Source organism: Myotis lucifugus, unplaced genomic scaffold, assembly GCF_000147115.1.
Source record: "Myotis lucifugus unplaced genomic scaffold, Myoluc2.0 scaffold_180, whole genome shotgun sequence".
NCBI classification, from domain to species: Eukaryota; Metazoa; Chordata; class Mammalia; order Chiroptera; family Vespertilionidae; genus Myotis; species Myotis lucifugus.
In genome coordinates, this window is record NW_005871228.1 from 1,516,455 (window position 1) to 1,534,673 (window position 18,219).

General features: G+C 47.5%; 1 protein-coding gene across 1 annotated transcript in view; it reads left to right on the forward strand.

Annotated features, from left to right (window-relative positions):
• The window catches only part of GABBR2 (gamma-aminobutyric acid type B receptor subunit 2), a 324,860-nt gene that overhangs the window by 265,784 nt on the left and 40,857 nt on the right, over nt 1-18,219 (forward strand). The window contains exons 11-12 of the mRNA XM_006096509.3: nt 1,093-1,200; nt 10,438-10,560. Of these exons, the coding sequence (XP_006096571.2) occupies nt 1,093-1,200; nt 10,438-10,560 (231 nt within the window). The remainder of the gene's footprint in view (nt 1-1,092; nt 1,201-10,437; nt 10,561-18,219) is intronic.

Genomic DNA, 18,219 nt, shown 5'->3' on the forward strand with positions numbered 1-18,219 from the left:
GCTGGTCAGGATGGCAGTGCAGCAGGGAATGGGCATTCAGGAAGCGCCCAAACCTAACAGATGGTGACTGGCCCTTCGCAACCTGCAGGGATCCAAGCTATTGGTGCCTGTCGAGGCTGGCAGTTCCCATCAGTCACCAGCCCAGGGCTGGGGATCAGGGTACATCTTTGTCCTGGGGAACAGGCAACAGCCAGACAGAGTCTTAGTCCTGAGCAGGGACCCATGGTCCAGCATGGGCTCAGGGACCAGGCTGGCCTAGCACTGAGTAACCAGACTCCTGAGGTCGCAGTTCAGTAGGCGCTAAGTGGCCTAACTGTGGTGGGAGGGCCGGGGTGGCTGGGCAGCAGAATCCGGGCAGCATCCACTCCTCTCTTCCTCCAAATGCCTGAGGAAAGAGGCCCTGGGCGGAGTGGGAAGGTCCTAGCCCTTTTCCTCTGGCCTTCCTCCCTAAATGAGCAGCCCCTCATGATGGCCTGGAGCTGGCCTGGTGCACAATGTGTCCTCCAGGGCCAGCTCTAGCCAAGTCCTGCCTTTTCCTACCAAAGTGCTGGGTTTGCTGAACACTGAGGGGGCCCATCACGGGCTCATTCACCTGCCCAGGCTCAGCCCCTGTGGCTCCGTTACTTCCTCCGCCCACTGCCCAAAACACAGGACCCATAGAAGAGCTTCCGGGGCCACTTGGTCTCCTATAGATTCAAGTGAAGAAACAGAGAAGGCAGCAATTATGTTCCCTTCTGCAGGTCTGTCTCCCCACACGGAAGGCACTCAAGGAAGAAAGGAAAGAGGGAAGGCCAGAGGGCTGTCCTGGGGCCTTTCATGCCTCTCTCTGTGGCTGGCTTCCTTGGGGCCTAATCGAAGGCAGGATTTGAATCTCAAATGCCTCAGTGCCCAGGGCCCTGGATCCAGCAAGTGCTGATAGACTAAATGTCTATCAAATTGAAATGCGATTGAAAGACTGTTGGTATTAGTAAACTATGAAATGTAGAGTGTCTGTTCCCATCATCTAGAGTCCCCTTGTTGGGAAACTCTCATAAATGACGGGGTCGGTCCACCTAGGAGGTGTTAATGCTTGTGTTTTCTCATGGCCTCTAGGTCAGAACCTGGATTCTCACCGTGGGCTACACAACCGCCTTCGGGGCAATGTTTGCAAAGACATGGAGAGTCCACGCCATCTTCAAAAATGTGAAAATGAAGAAGAAGGTAATCACTCCTTCTGTTTCAGGGTGTCTGCAGTGTCCAGGTAGCATTTATTTAACAAATATTTATTAAGCATCTACTATGTGCCAGGCACTAGGCTATTTGCTGGGAATTCAAGATAAACACAATCCCTGCCCCACCCCACCCCATCTATACCTTCAGTCACTTGGGAAAATCATACAGTTAACAAAGGGTTTCTCATGCACAGTGATAAGGGCTGATCAGGGACATATTGGCAGGGGGGGCGGGGCGGGGGGGGGGTACGAGCACTCAGGGAAGGCTTCATGTAGTAAGTGTCACCTTGCTGAGGCTGGAGGGTGAGTGGGGATTAGCCAGACAGAGGCTGGGGAGTTTTCGAGCCCTATAGAGGGAATAGTGCACAGAGGCCTGGGGAGGGGAAGGTGTATTCTTGTTGCTGAAAGAGGTTCAGTGTGGCTGGGGCACGGGATTCGTGGGGACAGGGTAGTGAAGAGGCTCCAGGGGAAGGCAGGAGTCATGGTAAGGAATCTGAACTTTAACTTTTGAGCACTGGGATCCCTTAAAAGAGGGGAGTGATACAGGACAGGGACCTGATTTAATCATTCCATGTTCAAAGAGGCCCTTGGAAGACAGGAGTTCTGTCTTCATGTGGGTGGAAAGCATTTGTCACCAGCATGCTGACTAAGCTTGATTCTTAGGATGTCAGAGAGAAACTTTCTCCAACACTGTCCCTTTAACTCTTCCAGTGGTGCTGTTCCTCCGTTGCTCCTAGATAAAATTTGGGGCAAGTCTCATGATTTTGAAGGTCCTCTGTCAGCAACTAATATGTGGAGTCCATCATAATATCCAAAATTTCAAGCTGCATTCAAGGGCACAGCTTCTCCCTCCCCAGCTCAGCCCTGTGGCAGGCCTGCCACCTGCCCTGGGAGAAGGGGTGCAGGTGGGCTGTTTTTCTCTTTTTCCAGCTCATTCCCAAGGTTTCTGAACCCTCCAGAGTTGGAGCTTGGAGTAGTAGAAGGGGCAGGAATGACCTTACTTGCCAGTAGCTGACATTGGGCTTGCTGGGCCTGGCATAGATTAAGCAGGCCCTTTAGACTCTCTGGGTGTCTTTGTGGGTTTTCCAAAGGCCCCATTACTGGGACTTTCTCTCCAGCAGTGCCCTTGTCATGGGTGAAATACTCTGCCAGTTGGCCATTGTGGCTTCTTCTTCTACCCTGAGCATCTGGCGGTTCCCCCACTCCTGGGCTCAGCTCACCCTCCAGCTTGTCTTGTTCAGGGCCACACAGCACTCCCTTGCCCTGTGAGCCACTTCTGCTATGCAAGAGGCACTCGCACATCCTTCACTCTTATAATCTCAAGGATTTTGGATTGACCCCACTGTAACAGACGCCCCCTTTTTGCCTCCTCCCCCCACCTCAAGGGCAGCTGGCCAGCCTGTCATCCCCTCCCATAGGCTTCTCAGACAACAGTCAGGCATCAGTTCATTGGATTCCCCTCCCCAGGCTGCAGGAACCGCTATCAGTCAAGCCCCCTGAGGGCTCTTCTTAAAACCTCTCTCTTGATTTGAGGTCAAGGAGGAACCATCCCCACCCCCCACCCTCTCACCTTTGGGGAGGGAGGTCTCAGAACATCATGACACCGCTTTCCAAAATTCCTCTTCTTGATTAAACCCCCCCGAACCGCCCTCCCCCCCCCCCAAACACACACACACTCTTACTTTGTAAACCCCTGACGTGGGTATAACCTGTTGACAGACATCTCCCCTGCATTGTGGTCTCATCCCACTTTGGACGTGGTGCGTGTTGTTCTGATTCTTCATCCCAAGCTTGTGTTTGCCATCTGGTTACTGGGTTATGAGCCCTGGCACCTGGGGCAGACAGCAGGTGTGCCAGTGCAGTGGGGCCAGCAGGAAAGTAGGAGAGCGGGCGTCTACTCCCTGCTTCACCACTGACCTGCCGTGGGACTTCAGGCAAATCTCTTCATGTTTCAGAGCCTCTATGTCAGTGATGGCGAACCTTTCGAGCTTGGCGTGTCAGCATTTTGAAAAACCCTAACTTAACTCTGGTGCCGTGTCACATATAGAAATTTTTTGATATTTGCAACCATAGTAAAACAAAGACTTATATTTTTGATATTTATTTTATATATTTAAATGCCATTTAACAAAGAAAAATCAACCAAAAAAATGAATTCGCATGTCACCTCTGACACGCGTGTCGTAGGTTCGCCATCACTGCTCTATGTCCTTATCTATAAAACGGGGACATGTTGAAATGACATTGTTTCCTGAGCTGTGATTCTGCCTGGCACCCAGTGGCACCTCTTGCTGGTCATCCTCACCACTCACCTCTTCCACTGCCAGCACTACTTTAGGAGCAGCTCTCCAGATTGGGGGGAGGATGGGGCAATCCTCCCTTCTCGGTCCCCTGCCCCTTAGGAAAGCTGCAGGCGGCATTTAGAGGGAGGAAAGAGCCCCACTTGGCCACCCACTGCTCGTGCTCACCTGTAGGGCCCCTTCCTTCCTTTCCAGCACTTGTGTAAGATGAGAAGCCTGGTTAGCCACCCTTGTCAGCCCTGGCTGCACATTACAATCAAACGGGAGCTTTGGAAAACTACAAGAAGTAAGCCAGCCCAAGCCAGTTGAAACCAAACTCTAGGGCTGGGGCTGAGCATCGGGAGTTTTGGGATTGTGCTAAGTGATACTAATAGACAGATCAAAGCTACACAGTGAGGGCTGGACTGGCCAGAGCAGCATCAACAGCATCTAGGACAGTGGTTCTCAACCTTCCTAATGCCGCGACCCTTTAATACAGTTCCTCATGTTGTGGTGACCCCCAACCATAAAATTATTTTCGTTGCTACTTCATAACGGTAATTTTGCTACTGTTATGAATCGTCATGTAAATATCTGATATGCAGGATATATTTTCATTGTTACAAATGGAACATAATTAAAGCATAGTGATGAATCACAAAAACAATATGTAATTATATATGTGTTTTCCGATGGTCTTAGGCGACCCCTGTGAAAGGGTCGTTCGACCCCCAAAGGGGTCGCGACCCACAGGTTGAGAACTGCTGATCTAGGAGCTTATTAGAAATGCACATTCTCAGTTCCACACCCTCCCTCCCCTGCCCCAGCCCTAGGAATCCTGGTGGGAGCCCAGGAGCCTGTTTCTCACCAGCCCTTCCCAGGATGCTGATGCAAGCCAAAGTTTGAGAGGCACCGAGGGACTTCCTGAGCCCTCCTGCTCTGCGGCTCTGGTTAGAGAGAGGCTCTGCCACTCGGACAGCTCCATCCTGGCTTTAAAGAATCGCAGTGTTGATTCCTCTGTGCCAACATGTGATTCATCCATACTGTGATCTGTAATAAAGAACCAGCCTTTATGTCCCATTACTCATGTGATCGGTGAGCAAGAACACTGATTATCTGGTAACAGTTGACAAAACATGTCAAGAAGACTATCGGAGTTGAGTTGTCTGAAAGCTCCCCAGAGGCAGAGCCTGTGATGTGGCCACAGCCTGCTGCACCCCTGGGAGCCTGGGCACCTGAGAGCTCCCGCTGGTGGTGGGCCTAGGGGTCTTGTCTGAGAAACTGCAAAAGGCTCTGAGTACAGATTTGGTCACCAGTTGTGTCTGTTGTGCAGATGATTAAGGCCAGATGCACACACCATTCCATCAGGAGAAACTCCTGCTCTCGGCCTCCTACTTACTCCAGGGGCAGGTTTGCAGGGCCGCATTCACAAACCAAACTAGAGGAGTTGAAGGTGGAAAAGAGACCTTTGTCTTATAATTGGAAACTCAAGGCTGGGAACCAGATCGTTTTGAAAGGGTTGTGGTAGTTGCAGGTCAAAACTGGGATTGAATGCTCCATGCTTTTCTTTTATATGGCCAAGATGGGTTTTTATTGTTTAGTTTCATTGTGGTTTTATTTTTAGTTTAGACTTTTTTATTAAAATGGACTCCTTAATTTTTTTTTTACTGACATATATACTAGATTTATAAAAATTTTTAAATGCAATTATAGGCTTTTTTTCATATAGTCTTTTTATCTTTTTCTTCTTTCTCTGGCTCCCACCTCCTTGTCCCTCCATCCACGATGGCATGCCCTCCCTAAATGCACATACATAAACTCCACCCATATGGCTAGATTTTTTTAAGACATTAAAGGAAAAGAAGCCTATTGACATGTGGTGATTTAATGCTCCCAAATTCAGTATTTTTATAGCATTTACTCTTTTGTCTAAGGGCCAGTCATAAACTCTTGAACTGAGAAGCCTTATTGCAGTCTTTATTCTGCCTCTTACTAGAGCCGAGCTGAAATGTTGAGATGAGGGCAGTAACTCAGAGATGAGATCTTCTCCTGTGGGCAGAGGGGGTTTTGTTGTTGTTGTCTTTTTTTTTTTTTAGGGAAAAGAAAGTTCACTACAAATATTACTTGATTCCGTTGCCATCAGTGACATAGGGACATCCACTCAGGTCTTTATCCAGGCTCAGCTTGAGGAAAATGCCAAGAGAGGAGTTTGAACAGCTTCACTAAAGCATCAGCCATCTGAGTGACACAGGAAGGCAGGGCCACTGTGTGGCACAACCCCGGGAGACACCATTCACACTGTATTCCCCCTGGAATGGTGTACCTGAAACCAGACAATGAGTTGGTCCTAGAGAAGTCCAGTCTGAATCGGTCAAAAAAATATCTGAAGGTTTTTGAAGAAGTAAAGAAATGCCTTTTTAGGAAACCAGGAGTCAGCTGCTTCTTCTGTAAAGAGCCAGAAAGTAACTCTGTCAGGCTTTGCAGGCCGTACGGTCTCTGTTGCAACCACTCCGCTCTGCAGTTGTAGAATAAAAGCAGCGGTATCCATACGTGAATGGAAAAGGCCGTGTTCCAATAGAACTTTATTTATAAAAACAAGCAGTGGGCCATATTTGTAGTTTGCTAATCCCTGTTCTAACAACAGTGGGAATTGACATGTAATAATAATAGATAATAATAATAATAATAATAATAATAATAATCTGTTGAACAGTAACTGTAAGCAAAGCTCTAATAATCTAACGTGGTTTATGTAGTTATCACCCCATTTTGTAGATGAGGACACTGGCTCAGACAGATTAAGAGACTTACTCAAGATCATATAGCTAGTTGTAAGATGGAACTCAGATCTGGTTCCAGAACCTGGTGCTTCCTCATTCCTGGGTGCCTTCACTCCCATCTCTGTCAGTGAGGATGGAGCGCTAGTAACTTGCTAGCCTCAGAGAGAGGAAGGAGCATGAAAGCATCAATATGCAGTGATATCACAGAGAGAAGAGGAAGCTGAAAAATAAGGAAGTCAGGGAAGCTGATGGGAGACTTGAGAGCTGGCCTTGCCTAACGTGAGGATGCTCTGGTGCTCAGGCTTTGTATGATCAGGTCAGTGCTATTTTTAAATTTAAAAATTTAGATCTCTTTTTAAAAGGCTATTTTAAATCACCTCTCCTTGACCTTCTATTGTGTATATGTGTGAGTATTTATCAAGTTATTCACAGTCTCCCTCACTATCATGCATGCTTCATGAGGATGAGATATTTATGTTTTGCCCATCCCTGTGCCTAAAATAGCTCACTCTGAGTACGCACTAAAGTTTTTCTGCAATTAATAAATGAAATGTGGCTTAAATCCATTCAGTCACAAACACGGGCCAAGTGCCAGGCTTTGGAAATGGTGCCAAAAGGAAATGAGACATGTCCTTCCTCTTATTCTCTTCCAACCATGGATCCATCAGTGTGATCATTAGCCCTGGGTCTAGTAGAGCTGAGGTGCAATATCACATTTTGCCCCTAGATGTCACTGCCAGGCACATAAACAGAATTGCTAATTATCAAAACCCAAGTAATGGTAGCCAAATAACACATAGCTGCCATTTGTTGAGCATCTTCTCTGTGCCAGACACTGTAACTAGGTGCTTTCAATATATCTCATTTTAGTCTTATACCAACTCTGCAGCTTCGGGCTCAGTGATCCCAGTTTTAGAGGTAGAAATGAGCCCCAGATCACATTTGTCAAGAGCTGGCATTCGAATGAGATCTTCTAAATCCAAAGTCCATGTTCTTCCCTTGGCACCATACTTAGAGGTAATACATGAGCCTCCCTACTCCCTTCGTCCCTCTGCTCCTTGCCATTTTATAGATGAGAACTGCAGAATGAGAGAGGAAGTGATTTGCCCAAGATCACACAGGTAGCAAGAGATGCAGCCACAAATGCTGTCAGTGCCAAATCCAGGTCCACATAATCTCAAATCGTGTTTTCTCACTGTAACGTGCTACCTCAAACTTCATACTTGAGCCTTAAAATTGGGAAGACTATCACATTTATCAAAGGGAAGTTCTGGTGCTCATCTTTGAAGGCCAGCTGTGCCACATGGATGCCTTCCCATTTGGGTAGCAGCGGAAGAGGTGCTGCATCCACTCTGAAGGGAAGTCTCCATCCCTTGCAGGTGACTCCTTCAGTGTGGCCACGCCCCATGTCTCTCAGCTCTTTCCCTTCAATGTGCCACTTTCTGTCCAGTGTGTACTGTGTAGTCCCAACAGGCCCAAGGTTTGTGTGCTGGAGTGTAAGGTGTTCCACACTTCTGTACCTTATGGGAAGAGAGCAAGAGAAAATGGCACGACTGAGTAAGTTCAAGGTCCTTATTGCCTCCTGAAAGTAAGACTATGGGAAGAGTAGTAGGCCTTTAGTCTCATGAGAAAGCCATGGCAGAGAAGATGGGATCTGGAGGTGCTGGCACTTACTGGTGGGGGAAATTTGGGGAGGGGAGGGGACTGAGAGGCTAAAGCCAGATGGACAGGAGGATGCCCAGTGTCTGTGGCCTCGGCATCCTCTTGTCCATCCTGGCAGCCACTGCTCTGCATCTTGCCTCCTCCCTGTTCACCAGGACAACTACCCTAGCTTCTAACTGGTCTCCTACCGCAAGCCTCCGCCTCCAGTCTACCCCTCAGTACTGAAGACTGCTCCTATCACACTGATGCTTAAAGATGCTCAAACCTCCAGTGGACCCTTGTGAGGCCCCATTATGTCACGCAAGCTCTCCCCCTCCACCTAGCCCTGTCTCCAGCCATCCCCTACCCACCCCACTCATGCCCAGCCACACACAAAGCCTGAAGGGTGAAAAACACAACTCAGCCACAGAGTAGGGAAAGGTTAAGCAGCAAGGAAGTGCACTTGCTTGGGGAGTAGTCAGACCAAGCTTGGGAAAGGCTTGAATGCCAAGCAAAAGAGCTTGGCTGAATTTATCCTGTGCATGACGGGGAGTCACAGGAGACTGGAACCAGGTGGCATGACGTGGTCCCTCCCTCAGCTGCCATCCAGGAAGCTCCTCTGTGATGTTGCAGTGCTGCCTCCGTTGCCTGACGTTCCCTCCTCCCAAGCCCCGTGTCCCCCAGCTTCTCCTCTGTGAATCCACTTCCTCTCCTCCAACACCCTCTTGTCATCATCCAGGACAAGTCCGTCTCTCCTGCCAACCCTGGAGGGCAGCACCGGGGTCTGTCCATCTCTGTGTCACCAGTGCCCAGCACAGGGCCTGGCACTGAGTGAGTGCTCGGGGCATGTTTTCTTAGAGCATCATCCATCAGCCAATGCTTATTGAGTACTTTTTCGCTGACAGGTGCTAAGAATGGGGCAATTAGCAAAAACCAAACTGCACAGAGCTCACAATGTAGTAGGATGACAGACATAAATCAAATGATCAGAAATATAGTGTGAAGTGGCTACTCGTGGGGACATCAGGGTAGGAGGGTGCCAGCAGAAAGGCTGGGGAAAGACCTTCCACGGGTCAGGCACAGCGTGGGCAAATGCTCGGGGACTCAAACCGCCCTGGGTGAGCATCACCCTGCCAGCCTGTCCTCCGAGTCCTAAGCTCCTCAGGCATTTCCTCCTTTTGGCCCAACTTCTCAAGGCTGGCAGGGTGTTGCTTAGCTTCCCCGCGGGCAAAGGTTAGCTGGGTTTATGAAAAGCATCAGCGGTTCCTTAGATGCTTCTGGAAAATCTCAAGGAGAGGGCTTTGCCAGTGCTCGCCCCAGGTAAAGTGGTTTTGGTAGATTGGATCTCTTCAGCAATAACTCAGAGATACTTTCTTCCTGTTCTTTTCATGGTTCAGCTGCAAAGAGGTCCCTTGAGTTTCTATTTCTCCTTTAAAAATGGCTTTAATCATTAAAAGCCAGACCTGGTGATATTTCTTAAGCTTCTGCCTCAGCTTTGTTTATTTTTCTATAATCTTTTCTAGAACGACTTCTTCACATTAGCTTTTATTGGAGGTGGGGATGGTACATAAACATGCAGTGAGTGAAACACAAGTTAGCTTTGGCACTGACAGCGTTTGTCCCCAGGCCAATCCCTACCAAACGGACAGAAAGTGGGGTGGGAATTTCATAGTGCAATAAAGATATCAAAGGCTGCAAAGACGGATGGAAGTTATATTTCTTCTTTTTATATTCCTTCATCTCAGTTCAATCCATCAAATTCCCTACTGCGTGCCAGGCCCTGCTAGGTACTGAGGGTACACAAATAAATGTTAACTGAGAAGGGCAGATGTGTATACAACTTAATATAATATTGGGTCGGGGCTGTAAATATTGGAGGGTATGGACCCTGGAGATAGGAGAAACGTGGTTCCAACCTGGGCTTCACCTCTTAGTAGCAGTATTACTCTGAGCAAATTACTTAACCCTGCACTAGCCTCAGTTTCTTCATCCATAAAATGGGAAAAACAATGTGCGTCTTTAGATATGAGATGATGTATGTAAAGCCGTCAAACTTGAGGCAGGTTGTTCTTAGACTATTACTACTCCTGATAATGAAGTATCTGAACAGTGCTCTAGAAGTAATTAGTTCTGCTGTGGGAGTGAGAGGGGACTTCATGGAGGGGATAACAATGGATCTGGGTCTTTAAGATTATTAGGAGTTTGCCAGACCGAAAGAAAAGAGTGTTTTGGACAAAAGAACCAGCTCCTAAACAGGAGTGGGAGGTGAAAATCACAGCAGGGCCACAGACTAGGAGTCGTCAGACTCCTAGTGCAGCGTGTGTGTAAGGGTGGCCTGGCCACGCTCGGGAAGGACCTTGAATGTCCAGCAGGGAGCTTGGCTGGTTTATCCTGCGATGATGAGTCTCAGGAGACTCTCCCACTGAGGGTGACCTGATTCCGTCACTCCCTGACCCGGCCCCTCACTTCTGTCTGGGAAGTTCTCTCTCTCACATGCACTGCGTGCTGCTCTCACCCTCTCTGCAGATCATCAAGGACCAGAAACTGCTTGTGATCGTCGGGGGCATGCTGCTAATTGACCTGTGCATCCTGATTTGCTGGCAGGCTGTGGACCCCCTGAGAAGGACGGTGGAGAAGTACAGCATGGAGGTAAGCGCAGGCACCAGCAGGAGGGAGGCCCTCGGGACGCTGCTCCCTGACACCTGGGGACAGAGGCAGCCGTCTACTCGGCTGCCCATGGTACACTCCTTGAGAAGAAATCAAGATTGTCACGGGGAAATCATCACAGGTCCACATGGGCCCACATTCTCTATCAGGGACATCTCATTATTTCTGCTTTCCTCCGTTTGATACCAACATTATTTCAGGAAGGCCAGATAGACCGTCTTCACTCCTGGGGTCGGTGGTGAAAGAACTTGTCTAGGTATATTGATATATGCAGAATTAAGGGGAAATGTTGGGCTGCTGATATGAATATATTTTCTACACATTGTAGAAATCTCCATTTATATGATCTACTGGTCCAGAAATTACATTGCATTGTTATTCTCTTCTTTAAAATTAGTTCCCTAATGAGTGCTCCTAGGGAATAAGCATGCTGAGAGCTCCTGTGAGGTACTATATGATTTTCAAAGTGATAAACAATAGACTTCTTTTTCCACATTTGATATCTGAAATTTGTTTGTTAAAATAAAGAACCTTACATAAAAGTACTGTTAAACATATATTGGAATAGTTTTGTATTCAGCCTTGCCCTTCATTCAGTGATCTTCCCAGGATGCTCAAGATTAGGGAAGATCAAGATTAGGGAAGCATATTTTTGTTGATTTTCTCTGGAACAGTTAAAGATGCCCTAGGTAGAGAGAGCCGGCTGTGCAGGGTGTGCTGTATGCTGTGATTTCTCTATGGAGTAGTAAATTCTGATGAGAAAACTGGAATTTTTTCCATTTCTCCTACTGCATGGTTAGGGAAATTTTTTGTGTGGCTTTCAGTGTGACTTCTTAAACTAACCTGGAAACCGTTGTTTTATGCATTGCGGCCAGAACCTTTTATCGTTCTGGACAAGAAGGTTTTCTAGCAAATAAGATGCCCAGCACCGTTTGTCTGGAGACAGACAGGGTTTGCTCAGCACAGTGAGAAATTATGCAGTCAGAGTGGTGGCCGAGGATGCAGTTTCTAACAGTGTGGATTTAGGAGGGAGATTTAGGGCTATGGCCTTCGTCTCGTTGCCTTAGGTGTACATCCTTCCTGGAAGGAAGCAGACCCAACAGACCCAGACAGATCCAACACTGGCTGTGCCCATGGATCAAGGGGCAGGAGCTCCGCTGAGGTCACCTGGGTAGCAGGCTATTTCCAGAAGGGAGGTGCTATCTGGTCACCATTCATCCATACAAGTGGCAAAGGAGTAGTCCTGTCCCCCAGCCCACCCCGGGGGAATTCCTCATTCACCACTGGCTGGGCAGTGTGATCCCATTGTAATGATGAGGAAACCGCCTGGCCGCCATGGCTCAGTGGTTGAGCTTCAACCTATGAACCAGGAGGTCACGGCTCATTTCCCGGTCAGGTCACATGCCCGGGTTGCTGGCTTGATACCCAGTGGGAGGCGTGGGGGAAGCAGCTGATTGATGATTCTCTCTCATCATTGATGTTTCTATCTCTCCCTTCCTCTCTGAAATCAATAAAAAAAAATTTTTTTTTAATGATGAGGAAACAAACCCAGAGAGGCTATATAATTTAACCAAGATTACTCAGCAGGTTAGTGGCAACACCACTGACTACCCTCTCATCCACTACCCCACCCTGCCTTTCACCAATGACAGCACTTTGCATTTTTAGGGGTCTTCATAGACCTTTGGTCATTGGCCACAGATCTGTGAAGCAAGTAGGACAGGGGAGTGTGTCCACATTCTGCAGATGAGGACTAAAATACAGTCATGGCTGACTGAGGAAAGAAAGAGAGGGAAGAGAGGCCAGTCGAACAGAGCCCTCGGGAAGACCTGGAGTAGGGCAGGTGGACAGAAAACAGATACAGTTGGCTTGATACTGAGCCCAAGGGCAGGCAAGGACATGGGCACGGCTACCTTCACTCAAGGTTAAGTTGGGGCTGGGCATTCACTAGGGGTCCCCAGGCTCTGGCTGTGGTGGGGAGAGGCTGTGGAGCTGGAGTCAGCCTGAGTCAGCCAACTCCAAAAATGGATCTAAGAAGCCTGTCCCCCTGGACCTTTTCAAGGCGGTCAGCCTTGTGCAGTCCGATTCGTTTAGTAAGTGATGGTTTGCTGTCATCATCTTCCCTTTCTTCCTTTCTGTAATAAGTCCTGTTGCTCTCAAGCTCTGAGCATAGAACCCTAGCCCTTGCCAGACCTTCCAGGGCAGTGATTCTCAAACTGAGGAGCTGTGGGCTGCCATGGAAGTGCCTCTCTGTATAGAGAGAGAACTGAGTCTGGGACAGGGGAGGGTCCCCCCCCCCCCGGGGCATCCAGACCCTCCCAGGCCAGGCTGGAGGAGAGCCAGCTCTGGCTCTCAACTCAGATGCCCTGTCTCTGTGTTTTCCTCCAGTTATCTTCTGAGATTTCTCTCTACACCTTTTCTGGCCTGCTCCTCTTTTCCTCTTATTTTAGAGTTGCCCTGTCACTCTGTTGCCATGGTAGCAGAACCCGTTGATTTGTTGAACCACAGGCCTGTCGATTTATTGTCGTTTATCCACCAAACAGCGCTAAGCTGTCATTTGTTTTCTGTCAGACCCTCATCTGTCAGACACAGTGTGATGACTGAGCAGCATGCCCAGGGGATGAGGAGTCCAAAATTCTCCCCGCAGGACTGTTTTTTCTAGGACCTCCAACAAGAGAGAAAGTCTACACTTGGGGGAGAGGTGATCAGAGATCTTTGTGGTCTGTTCCCTCTTCCCCTCGCCTGCCTCAGATGCCTCAGATTGTTCCGGATACTGTGAATACATCAGGATTTCACTCACAGCCCTTGCTCTGTGTTTCATTTTCAAGTCTGTGCCCATGCTTACCCCTTCTGGAACCTTCTCTGACAAGTAAATGAACTTCCGTTCCAGGCCCTGTGTTACCACCAGATTTACAAGCAGGCCTTTCTCTACTCCCGTCCCTAGCATCCTGAACATTCCTCTGTGGAGACATTTCACATGCTGTTCATCTGTGCTGAGTGCATCTCTGACCCACCCCACTCATCCCTGCTGGACCCCCAGCTTCTCCAGGGCCGGGCAACTTCTGAGCAATCTTCCTCACTGCCCAGCCCAGCACCCCACACACATCTTCCATCTTCCACTGGGGAGATCGAGGTGAGCACAGCAGCCATAGCCTTCGATTTTATGTTGCCCACAGGCTAGTGGGGGCTGATAGACATGTAAACAAATAAGAATAATTATTTTAGATTGCATAGGTTCTGATAAAAAAGAAAAAAACAGAATGAAGAGTTTGAGAGTAGCAGGGAGAACCCATGGAAGCGATTCTCCCAGTGACAGTACATGCAAGTATCCAAGGGATGAAAATCAGATTCTTAAGGCCTGCTGGAGGCCTCCCAGTGCCACATCCTCATTCATTGTCATGCAGTAAACATTTACATAGCTTCTGTTACGTGCCAGGTATATTTTCTCTCAGTCTGTCTTGACTTTTCATTCTCTTAACATTGTCTTTTGCAGAGCAGAAATTTTTTATTTCAATGAAGTCAAATTTATCAATAATTTCTTTCATGGATCATGCTTTTGCTGTTGCATCTAAAAATTCATTGCCAAACCCAAGGTCACCTAGATTTTCTGCTGTTATCTTCTAGAAGTTTTATAGTTTTGCATTTTACATTTAGGTTTCTAATCCATTTTGAGTTAATTTTTGTGAAAGGTGCAAGGTCAGTGTCTAGATTCATTTTTATTCACAAAAATGCCTGCTTGTTCCAGCATTGTTTCTTGAAAATACTCCCTTTCTCCACTGGATTGCCTTTGCATCTTTGTCATAGGTCAGTTAACTGTATTTGTGTAGGTCTCTTTCTCGGCTCTTTATTCTGTTTCATTGGTTTACTTGCCTGTTCTTTCACTAATAACACTTTGTCTTGATTGCTATAGTTTTATAGTAAGTCTTGAAGTTGAATAGTGTCAAAGTTCTCTGACTTTGTTCTTCAATGTTGTGCTAGCTGTTCTGGGTCTTTTGCTCCTCCATCTAAACTTTAGAATCAGCTTATTGATATCCACAAAGTATCTTGCTTTGTTATTGGGATTGCATTGAATCTCAATAGACCAAGCTGGGAAGAACGGACATCTTAACAATATGGAGTCTTCCTATCCATGAACATGGAATATCCTTCCATTTATATAGATCTACTTTGATTTCTTTCATTAGAGTTGTGTAGATTTCCTCATATAGATCTTATACATATTTTGTTAGATTTATACCTAAGTAATTTTGGTTTTGATGCTAATATAAATAGTATTGTTTAAGTTCAAATTCCAATTGCTCCTTTTTGGTATATAGAAAAGCAATCAACTTTTGTATGTTAAGCTAGGGTTCTACAACCTTGTTGTAATTGCTTATTAGTTCCAGGAGGGTTTTTTGTTGATTCTTTGGGACTTCCTACTTAGACAATCATGTCATCTGCAAGCAGTTTTATTTCTTCCTTCCCAATCTGTATACCTTTTATTTCCTTTCTTGTCTTATGTTTATATTAGCTGGAACTCCCAGTACAATGTTGAATAGGAGTTATGAGAGGGGGCATCCTTGCCTTGTTCTCAATTTTAGGGAAGGCATCTAATTTCTCACTATTAAGCATGAAATATAAAATAGTTCTGCTGGCCAAAGCCGAGAGTACCTTTGGGGAAGTGACAGGGAAGGCAGATGATGCAGACAGAGCCGGGTTGTTAAGGACCATGTGTGCTAAGCAGAGAAGTTAAAACTTCAAAGTTAAAGACCATTAATCAGGAAGGTGACATGATCAGATTTGCCCTGGCTGCAGGGTGAGAACAGATGGGGAGGTGAGGCTGGAGCCCAGAGATGGCTCAGAGGTGGTCTTTGCTATAATCCAGGCAGGAGCTGATGGCGACTCAAAGCAGGGCAGTTGCACTGGAACAAAGAGAAGTAGGTGGATTTGAGAGATATTAGGTAAGCAGACATGACAAAGCTTGCTGATTGATTGACTCCAAGGGGTGGGAACATAGAGGCAGCAAGGACAATGCCCAGATCTCTGGCTGGTTGGTGGATGGTGGATCTCTTCAATGAGGCAGGGTGCAGAATGAGGAGTGGATTCATTTCTGAGCGGAGGGGCTTGGAAGATTTTATGCAGGGTCCTAGAACACAACGGAGCAGTTTGTCCAGTAGATAGAGACTCGAGGGAGGGGCACATTGAGGATGGGAGCTGAGGGAATGAGTGTGGTCCCCAGAGAGTGGTATAATAAGAAGTGAAGATGTCCTCACTGGAGCCTTGGGAACCACTAAGCGGTGATGGAAACAGGAGGAGAAGCCAGGAAGGGGACTTCTAAGTGGTGGTCAGAAAGGAAGGGAGTAGCCAGAAGAGCCACCCATGGGCGGGGGCACAGGCGAGAGAGCTATCCATGCAAAGGGGAAATTTGAAGTAGGAAGAAGTCTCCAGGGACAGATGTCCTAGTCCTAGACCAAGGCGAGGACTGACTGGTGCCCTGCCCGTGACTCGGCCCCTTGCTGGTGCTTGGTGCACCTTTGTTGCATCTCAGTCTTGCCTTCATCTGCTTTACAGTCTGATAGGAATATTAGCTGTTTCTGCACTTCAGATATAGCAGGTGTGGATAAATCTGCCAAGTATGTTTAAAAGGTTTTAAAATGTAATTTGTATTGTTGGAAAAAAGGGGAAAAAAATTCTCCCATTTTGAACACCTACTCTACTAGTGGCGATGGGAGTAGGTGTTGGACATACAGGTCTGGAGTTCAGGGAGAGGTGTGGGCTGGAGATGGGAACGTGAATGCAGACAACATAGAGATGAGATTGAAAGCCTTGGATGAGAGCACCAGTGGGGGCCGGGGGCAGGGGTGAAACAGATGGAGGAGAGAAGAGGACCAAGGACATTCCCTCAACCACACACGCCAGTGTTTGGAGATGGAGGAGGTAGGAAGGAAACAGCAAAGAAGACCTGTAGGGAGAGCCACAGAGATAAGAAGAAAATCAGATAAGTTTGGTTTCTAGGAAACCAAACGAAGAAAGTTTCAAAGAGAAAGTTTGGATGAAGTGTGTCAAATGCTGTTTTTAGATCAAGTAAGATGAAAACCAAGAACTGACACCGTGTATGTGTGTGCATACACACACACTCACCCATCTGGGAAATTTTTTTCTTTTAAGAAAAATAATTTGAGTTAATTTCCCCAAAAGTAAAAGCAGTGCATACTGATGGTGTGAAGACAGCCTGTGAATCTAGGTGAAAGGGTGGTTTATTTTGTTCCCAAGCCTTCCTTCTATACTAGGTCCCCACCAGCACCTCCACTTGGCCATTCTGAATGGTTTTGAAGCAGAGAGGAAATGGTGGACAGCACTCAAGGTCACTGAACATTGACACCCAGGAGAGCCACAGGGCAGCCACTGAGGCCGCACCCTGAGGCTGCCTGCACTCCCTGAAGCCTTCGCCATCTGTTTCCCAGGCAAGCGGCAAAAGAGATGGGATTATGTGCAGCACAGTCACCCACGGGAGCCATGTGTGTGGCGTTCACTTGCGGAAATAGCGGAAGGCTGTCTCCACAGACTACTAAGCAGCCCCACCAAGAATCCCCTGCCCTCTGGGTTCTGTGGCTGTCTGGGTATTTGGTCCGTGATCAAGTTAAGGGCAGTTTGGGAGAGGGGAACGTTTCAAACTTCCCTCTATATTCCATACTTTCACCAACCTTTTTTGTGGAAGCAAATGGGGGGGTTGGAAATCATGGACTACATTTGGCTTTGAAACTGGTGGCTTATTCCACTTGTTTCTATGGAAACAGATATTGGAAGAGGCAAATACATAGTTTTAAATAAGTTTAACTCTTATTTTCTACCTCCCTCTACAGTTGCTCTAAAAAATCCTAAAGCAGACACTTTCTAGAAACATCTGGTATCTTCATAAAGCTTATCCAAGCCCCATGTTACTCTATTCATTTGGAAATAAAGTAACATCAGAATGGCTAGGGTGAGCCGAATGCTGAAGATCAGGATCCTCTCTGCTCTGTGGGCTGCTCACAGGCAGCCTGGTGGCCCAAGGCTTAGAATGCTGAGGGTCACATTCCAAATGATGGGTCATCACTACCCGTCCTTGACAGTGGGACAGGTCTTTGTCATTCACAGTCATCCACAGGGTATTAGATGGCCAAGCTGGGGCCCCAGCCAATTGCAGACCAAGTTCCTGTTAGCTGAGGGCCTCCTGGGTTGGCCTGACTCCTCTCAGGAAAGGGCTGCATTATCTGAAACTCTGATCTTATCATTCTGCTGTTTAAAATCCTCCCCATCTGCTAGAGGAGGAAGCCCACACTCAGCGTTCAGCAGGCCCTCACGGATCTGGCTCCATTTCCCTCCCAGGCTCATCTCAGCCCCCTTCCTCACTCATGTGCTGAGCCATTGGCACTTCACAGCATCACGCTCTCCCTTACTCCATGCCTCTGTACGTGCTACCCTCTCCACCCAGAACGCTCTCCTCACCCTCCCCGCCCCCCAATATGCTAACTTCATGTGAAAAATTCCTGCTTGACCTGATCTTTAATTATAACACACTGACCTTATTTTCAGAAGCACACAGCACCCCTTGCCCCCCCCCCAAAAAAAAGAATTAGCAGGCTCCCAAGTGTTTCCAGGGTTCCCACTGACAGAACAAGG